Here is an 8,550-nt window from a genome sequence, read left to right as displayed (position 1 = left end):
AAGGTGGTTCTTGGAAAGCCGGCAACGCCGGTGAGGAAGAAGGAGGTGGCGCCTCCCAACGAGCTATCTGTGTAAAGAGAGAGAGAGAGAGAGAGCAGAAAGGGGGCCATCTGTTTTTCATATATATTTTTTAGGAAGATAATTTAATTTTTGGACAAAACGACGTCGTTTTGCCCACGTGGCTTGCCAGCATGTAAAAAAAGTCACGAGTAATGCCATGTAACGTTAAATACTATCCACGTCATCGCCGGTCAAACTTAAGAGCTGCCAGAATTTTCACCGTGTGCAATTTGCAATTAAATTAAAAGGTGGTGTATTCTAGAGCTATTTTTTAAGATCGTGTGCAATATGCAAATCCGGTGAAAGTTCGTGTATTTTTCTGCTATTAACCCTAATTTAAAATATGAAAATAATCCAAGTTCAGGGTTCACGATTAAATCAAAGATTCACACAAAATCATTCAATTTGATAAATCGAATATTCATCTAAAATGCATCAAGGTGGACAAAATTCGTTTATGAAAATCATTCAACAATTTAAAACATCTTTTAAATGTGTCGTATTGTTTTTTTCCTCCAACTAAAGGTGATTAGACCAACCAATGATAATGCATCATGGTGTGTGCGCTGATGATCAAACCAAATCATCAATTTCATCTAGAAATAAAGGGCTTTTGTTTGGTGGGGTGCCTATTCCGTTTAAATATGACAAACTTCACACCTTGTTTGGCAGTTTTTTTAGTCTTAGCTTTCAGTTTTATGAATGAGTCGTTTATTTCAAAATTAGTTTAATTAAATAAAATTAGAGACGATTTTTTTATATGAAAATTACATAAATATAATTTTAATAAACTATAATAAAAATTAATGATTATAAGACGGACTAGCCCGCGCTTCTACGTAGAAAAGAAAAACTTTGTTGTCTATCTTTTTTTCATTTTCACACTCCTTCTCTTGATCTCTTCCTCAAATCCCAGTTGGTTGTTGCGCCTCAACCGCTTCAAAGTGTTTGTGCTCTCTCACCGACTATCTCTGATTTTTTCGGTAACCACCATCGACATCATCTCTTTCCAGAATTCGACAAATATGAGTTACAGTAGTTCAAAGAGTCCAAGATTTACAAAAATCATGAGATGCAAATCTAGGGTATAGATTCCTTGTTAACGAAAATACGACGAATTTTTTGCTGGCCAGCTTCTACAAGACCCTTCACACCTGCTTTAGTATCGTCAAATTCTTGCAGCTCTGTTTTTCTATCGTTTCGGACATGTTTGGTGAGCGCCATTTTTGCTTTGCTTTGGCTGAGCAACATCAATGAAATGAAGAAAGATAGATACATCAATGTGGACTCGAAGTTGATAAAGAAATCATAAGAATCTTTTGAATTCAATGTTTTTGCAGAGCCTTTGGAGTCATCGTTGCAGACACAAGATTCTCTATCAAATTTCTGATAGTGGGTCATATTTTTGAACACCTATCACGCATCTTGTTTGAAGTGAACTATTTTCATTCTATATTCCATATGTATATTGCAGTTGCTGGAATAAGATATGAAAATGGAATTGTTTTAATTTTAGTTTATGTCATACAAAAAAATAGCAAAGCTGACATTTTTAGCTCCGATGACAATGATGATCTGGATTTTGGTGATTTTGATTGGGACTAATAAGATAATACTAATTATCAAGATGTAAGTTGTTCTTGTCTCCAGCTCCTTGATTTTGGATTCTATTTCTGGTATGGTGTTCTTGATTTTAGATTATGTCATAGTGAATTTAGTTTTGACTGATTTTATTCTGCAACTGAAGAAGATAAGATTATTCATATCGGGATCAAGAAAAACATGGAAAGAAGAGCAATTGCAATGTAAAAAACATTTTGATACAAAAATTGGGCAACCACAGGATTGTATCAATGCAGCAAATTTGCTGCTTATGATATTTTGACAGGGGCCTAAATTTTCTTATTCTTCTAAGAGCCCATAAATAGATAAACCATTAAAAAAGTTGATGTGTAATGTATTTGAAGAAGCATAAATGGTGAGATTGTCAAGACACCATCCTCCGACGTTGTTTATTTATCTCCGGCATCTTTTTGATGATTTTCTTGTAATAATCCGTTCTACAACGGTGATAATCAATCCAAACACAGAGCTGCCTTATTGCCTCTCTCTTCTCCTCTCTGAGTTGTATCATTCCCTCATCTTTCTCCCTGATCCATTTCTCCAATTCCCTCATCTTATTTTCCAGCTTCCAAACTCTATCCCTGAACACCAATATCTCTCCCTCCTTGTCATCGAGCTGGAACAGCAAGTCGTCTAGGTCATGCTTCACCTGCACCAGCGCGCTGTTCTTCCTCCTCACCCAGTCCTTGGCGTAATTCACCTCACACGAAGTCTTAGATATCCTGGTGAGGAAATTGTCGTTGCATTCCTCAAACTTGAGGACTACTGAGTCGAGTGAAAGGAGCACATCATTTGCTGTGAGTGAGATATCCTTTACGTTTCTGAGTCCTATTTCAATCTCTCCTTGTTGAGCCTTATGTTGTTGATTGAAGTCCTCGTTAGTCTTAAGGTACCACTCTTTGCTCTCAACATGCAGCTTCTCTGCAGCCCTGATCCTACGGCTGAGGGCTCGATACTTATCCTCAAACTGCTTCCTGAACTCCTCTGCCATCTCTTCTATCTTATGTTCCATGAGTTGGAAGTTGGGGTGGGATTTCATGTGTCCTGCTCTCATCTTGTTCACCACTTCCCCCAGCTCGAGCAGAGTTTTCTGCTGATCAACGATCTTGTTGATGAGTTCAGTGTTCTTTCTGTCCATCTTGGATTTGATCAGCAACGACTCTTGTTTCTCTTTCTCGAGTTCCATCAAATATCTTTGTTTCTCGGTCTTGAGAGTTGCCAATTCCACCTGCAAGCCATGTTTCTCCTTGAGTAAGGCTTCCATCTTGCTTTGCTGATTCTTCATCTTTTGGTTCAAGGATTTGATCTGAGCAGATGAATCTTCTTCACTTTGCTTCAGCTTCTTCTCCTGAGCTGACAGCTTCCTCTCGCTAAGCAAAAGAGACGTCTGTAGCTGAGACATCTTTCGTAGCAGCTCCTGCACGGATTGATTAGAATATTCTTGGTTTGTTTTGGCCATCTGCTCTTGGTTGAGTTTGGAATGTTTTACCTGAGCTTTGGAGCTTTCCTTGTCCCCGCTCCTGGCGTATTTGTGGTTGAGTTCCAGCTCCAATTCAACCTTGCGAGTGGTGACAGAGACGAGCTCCTCGTGCAGGCAATCGACTTGCTCCATTAGACCCTCAACTTCAATACACCTTTCTTTGGTCTCACTCGTCAGTCTTTCCTCCAATTCATCTTTTTCATGCTGCAGACATTCCTTGTCTTTGCATATTGATTCAAGCTCTGAGACGCGGCCTTTCAGTCTTGATATTCTCTCTTTCATCTGCTCCGCTTGCCATTGCTTCTTCGCAATCTCAATCTCTGGCTCTTCAACCCTCAGATCCTTGAAAAACTTGTTCTCTTTTATTTCACTAGACGAAGTTAGTATATCCTTGAGGATTGTGTCTTCCACATCCGAGCTTTCATCATCCGTTTCCCTGCTGTTTTTATGCATCCCTTCCACCGGAGAATAGTATACCTCTGAATCCGAATCGTCTCTGCCATGGACGATGTTCTTCGCCTCTCCTCTTAGGTCTTCATACAGAGAGTAGAGTGATTCATAATGCTGCTGGAAATCTTCAACTAGATGAATTATTTCCTTCTTCACGTTCCCTTCTTTGTTGCCATTTATGCCCTTTGCCAGCTTCAAAATCCTCCTCACTTTATTCTCAACATCTGCATCCATCCCACAAACCCCTCAGTTTTTTTCCTTTTTTTTTTTTTTTTTTTTTTTTTGACTTCTTTGTACATTTTAAATTTTAATATTGCTTTCTTGTACTTCTAATCTCCATTAAAATGAAAGACTAGAGCTATTTATCGTTGATTCGAAAACTTACCTATTTTTGCCAGTCTCAGTTGCTCTTGTTTCTCGGGGTCTATGTGATTCTCAAAGGACTTCATTGCTAAGCTTCAAATCTGAGAAGGATGAGTGGTGCTGCTTGATGGCCAAGAAAGCTCAAACAAATTAATGAATAATATGCAAGATTGTAGCTTAATTAATATCATGTTGCTTAGTAATTCAAGAATATTGATAGACATTACCTACTTGAAACATGCAATTATCTAACAGTTGAAGAAATGTAGCTCCCATGCATGATTACATCCCCTAGCCAAGCAAAGCCAAATATATCAAGATTCCATTCATAGATCAGAAATCACTAATATTGTGCATAGACATCTATGGTGTCTAACAAGTAAAAGATTCCATTCATAGATCAGAAATCACTAATTCAACTTTATCAATATCATATGTGCATTGCATAACACAAAATTTTCATTTGCTTATTCGGACAATAACCAATTCCATAAGAAAGGAAAAAAAAAACATCTTCTTAATCATGATATATATGTGGGAATTAGGGATCAAGAGAGAGAGAGAGAAGCATCCAACATAAATCCAAGATTGCATTATATGATGGGATCAGCATGTGCATTCGAGTGCATGCATGCATATATTTGCGAGAAAGATCAGAACAATCATCATGAGATGAAAAAATAATTTTTTTTGATGAATTTGATATAATGAAAAGAACGTCTCAGTTTCTTCATGAATGCATATTAAAAAATTCACTTCAATTCAATCAACAGACACACATATAACATGTATGTATGTGTGTATGTATATTTGGCCTTTCTCTTTGAATAGCTGATGACTGGATAGGCAAGATTACCTGAAAATTTGCAGAGTTTTGGAGAATGTCAATCTGAATGAAGGCAAATCTCATGATAAAAAATTTGAAGAGAGATGAACTTTTTTTTTTTTTTTTTTTTCTTTTTCTGAAGCCAATTAATATGAACTATTTTTAGTTTTATGGTTTTATGATAATGATTATGATATAAATTAATAAAATAGTATTATCTATATATTGCTTCTTTTTTTTTATTGGACATATGTAGTATTAACACTATATACAAATATACAGACTATACAGATTTATTAACTTGCACAATCATAGAAGGTGCTCCTATTAATATATAGCGTTTTCTACTGTATAATTTACAACTTTTTAAAATATGTACATGTGTTATTCTTCTTACAAAGTTCACTTATTAGTCTCATGAGATTGTTTTTTATACTGTGATATAAAATTAATAAAAAATATATCTATGTATAGCTAGGTTTTTTTATTAGAAGTAATATGTACAAATATAAAGACTACGTTTCCCTATAATATATATATATATATATATATATATATATATATAGACTATGATTTACCAATAAGGGTGCGTTTACTTTGATTGTAAAATTTTCATTGGAAAATATTGGATAATAAAATATGAGAAAATGTTATATTTTCTTCCTTTTTAATAATATGTTTACTAGTGATGAAAAAAATGAGAAAATATTGGAAAATATTTTCATATCCCTATCCAAAGATAATATTATTCAACATTGGAGAGAAAAATGAGTGAAAAGGAGCTGCCCGATAAAATATTTCATTATGTCCGATTTTTTTTTATCATAGTAAACATGTGAAAACGATGAAAATATACTCCCTCCGTCCCCCAAAATTATACTCCATGGTTGACTCCGACACGGATTTTAATAAAAAGTTGTTTGTAGTAATGATAGTGGAGAAAAGGGTCTCATATTGATGGTATTGGTAAGTAGATTATGAGTAAATAGTTTAAGTTAAAACATAAAATTATAAGAATTATATGTGAGATATTGTCCAAAAATAGGGTATGCATAATTTATGGGACAGAGGGAGTACCAGCACGGATTTTAATAAAAAGTTGTTTGTAGTAATGATAGTGGAGAAAATGGTCTCATATTGATGGTATTGTTAAGTAGATTATGAGTAAATAATTTACGTTAAAAGGATAAAATTATAAGAATTATATGTGAGATATTGTCCAAAAATAGGGTATGCACAATTTTGAGGGACGTACAAAAAGAAAAGGTATGTATAATTTTGGAGGATGGAGGGAGTATTTTTTTTCTTCTCATCCTACGTATTAATAGCAAAATAAATCTTATCCTATGTGGCATCGTTTAATCACTCCATTCTAATTTTCCTCAATTCTCATTCATTCTTATTTATTTATATATTTCTAATCAATTTTTACATTATAACAAAATAAATCCTATCCTACGTGGCATCGTATAATCACTTCATTCTAATTTTTCTCAATTCTCATTCATTCTTATTTATTTATACATTTCTAATCAATTTTTACATTTAAAAACTATTAAATAATCATATAAATTTATAGATAAATTCTATACTATTAAATAATCGTATAAAACTATTAGATAAAGTCTGTACTATTAAATAATTGTATAAAACTATTAGATAAATCCAACATATTCATTTAATTATAAATTCTACATATCCATTTGATTATCGGAACTCAGCCAAATTAAAACACATTAGCACTTCGAGGGTTCATTCGTCTGTTTTCAAACGCATGAAATCCCTCCCAACCTCATACCAACTTTTCTTATATATATAAACTCAATGGCCAACAAGAACTCATCATGCCTCACAGTCCACCTTTTTTTCACTTGAAAATTTTAATTTAATAAAATGATGGCATCCAGAATAGGAATCCTTATACCCACTTAATTGAGATTGTTTCAAGTGTGACTAAAACTTAAATAAAGTATACCAATAAATTAATCCACGAAAAGCAATCAATTCAAATGTCAATTCATTTTTTAGAAAATATATTCTTCAACTAAATGTTATAAATAAATAAAATACATGCCTATGCCCAATCTATATATATATATATATATATAATAGCAAAATAAATCCTATCCTACGTGGCGCCGTATAATCACTCTATTTTAATTTTCTTCAATTTTCATTCATTCTTATTTTTTTTCTAAATTTTTAATCAATTTCCATATCTAAAAAAGATTTATATTTGTATTTGTATTTTATTATATAATATTAGTTTAAGTTTATCACATCATACCCACAAATTAATATGTATATATATAATACGTTTATATATAGATGTATTTACTTAAACAATTAACTATATGATTGAATATGATTTCAAATTTGACGATGTTGTTTAAAGTTTGAGACGAGATTATTCTCATAACTTAATTATAGTTTCACAAATTCTAGACAAAATGATACACACAAGTAAGTTATAATCTTCAAGTTCCAATAATCTTCAAGTTCCATACAAGATGATGCTCAAAATTCAGATGTGGTATTTCAAACTCCAAAGAATATGGTTTTCAAAATTTTGACGTTCAAATGTCATAAGTGATCTTTAGAGTTTCATATGATTATCTGGTCTTATTAGGTCCATATGAGATGATACTTAGATGACATATGTTTAGTTAAATTATTTCTTATCCGTCAAATTTAAAGAATTTGAACAAACTTAATACTCCATCCGTCCCCCAAACATCTTCCTAAGAGAGGATGCCACGAGTTTTAATAAAAGTTAGTTATTTATTTGATAAGTGGAGAATGTGTCCCACAAAAAGTGAAATTATAAGAGTGATAGTTAGTGAAAGTGGAGAACGAGTCCCACAAAAAGTGAAATTAATTATAAAAATAATAATTAGTGAAATTGTTTTCAAAAATAGGTTAGGAAGATGTTTTGGGGATGAACCAAAATAGAAACAAAAAAAAATGTTTGAGGGTTGGAGAGAGTAAATATTATCGATATACGATTAACAGCAAATGCGACACATCAATCGTACATCATATCATATTTTAAATTTACATATTTTTTTCTTGTAAAATCTTCAATCCCACATCAACTTTTTATAAACTTCATCAAATGAATATTTATATAAAAATATTTTTCTATTATCACAACCTACATTTAATTGACGAAAGTGATCAAGATTAATATTATTTTAAATATTGTATTACTAATTTAATTTGATATGACTATTTCATATGCTATAGTAATAAAATTAACATAAAATAATTTCCGTCGAATTTCGACGGGTTAGACGCTAGTTTTCCATCAAAATAAAATACAGACTACGTTAATTTGCAGTGTCTTGGTGGCTGCTCTTACGAATAGCGCCCTATTTCTAAATACAATTATTAAAAAATTATCGTATTTACTAGTTTTTAAGAAAATCGCCGAGTCTTAAGATGGCTAGATTATGTAATGCTATAATTGAATGAAAATTATCAATCAAATATCTTAAATTCAAATCAAACATAGTTGTTGGCGGCGGGCGGCGGCGAAGAGAGAGAATATTGACTTTAGAAAGAAAAAAAAAGCTGAAATATCAAAGAGTGTCGATGCACGGACGTAGAATGCTATAAGCCTATAAGCTATAACCCATACAATATACATGAATAACTATGTGTAAATAGGAGAATCTACTCACTTATATAATCTATCTTACAAAACTATCCAGCCAAACAAGTTATCTTATAAAATTACCCAAAGGCA

The 8,550-nt window shown here is 32.7% G+C and overlaps 1 protein-coding gene across 4 annotated transcripts; it reads right to left on the bottom strand.

Moving 5' to 3' along the window:
• Positions 1-1,823: 1,823 nt before the first annotated feature.
• LOC131025444 (COP1-interactive protein 1) lies at positions 1,824-4,930 on the bottom strand. Of its 4 annotated transcripts, XM_057955230.1 has the most exons (5): positions 4,833-4,930; positions 4,204-4,267; positions 3,999-4,096; positions 3,173-3,837; positions 1,824-3,100 (listed from the first exon to the last, which is right to left on the bottom strand). In XM_057955230.1, the coding sequence occupies exons 3-5, from the start codon at positions 4,060-4,062 to the stop codon at positions 2,048-2,050; spliced, it is 1,782 nt and encodes a 593-aa protein (XP_057811213.1). In that variant the 5' UTR covers positions 4,063-4,096; positions 4,204-4,267; positions 4,833-4,930; the 3' UTR covers positions 1,824-2,047. The 4 variants fall into 4 exon arrangements, with proteins under 4 accessions (XP_057811213.1, XP_057811210.1, XP_057811211.1 ...); XM_057955227.1 differs by having other exon boundaries at positions 1,824-3,837; XM_057955228.1 differs by having other exon boundaries at positions 1,824-3,837; positions 4,208-4,267.
• Between the last annotated feature and the right edge of the window lie 3,620 nt (positions 4,931-8,550).

Source organism: Salvia miltiorrhiza, chromosome 5 (assembly GCF_028751815.1).
Source record: "Salvia miltiorrhiza cultivar Shanhuang (shh) chromosome 5, IMPLAD_Smil_shh, whole genome shotgun sequence".
NCBI lineage: Eukaryota > Viridiplantae > Streptophyta > Magnoliopsida > Lamiales > Lamiaceae > Salvia > Salvia miltiorrhiza.
This window is presented reverse-complemented; position numbering and strand designations above follow the sequence as displayed.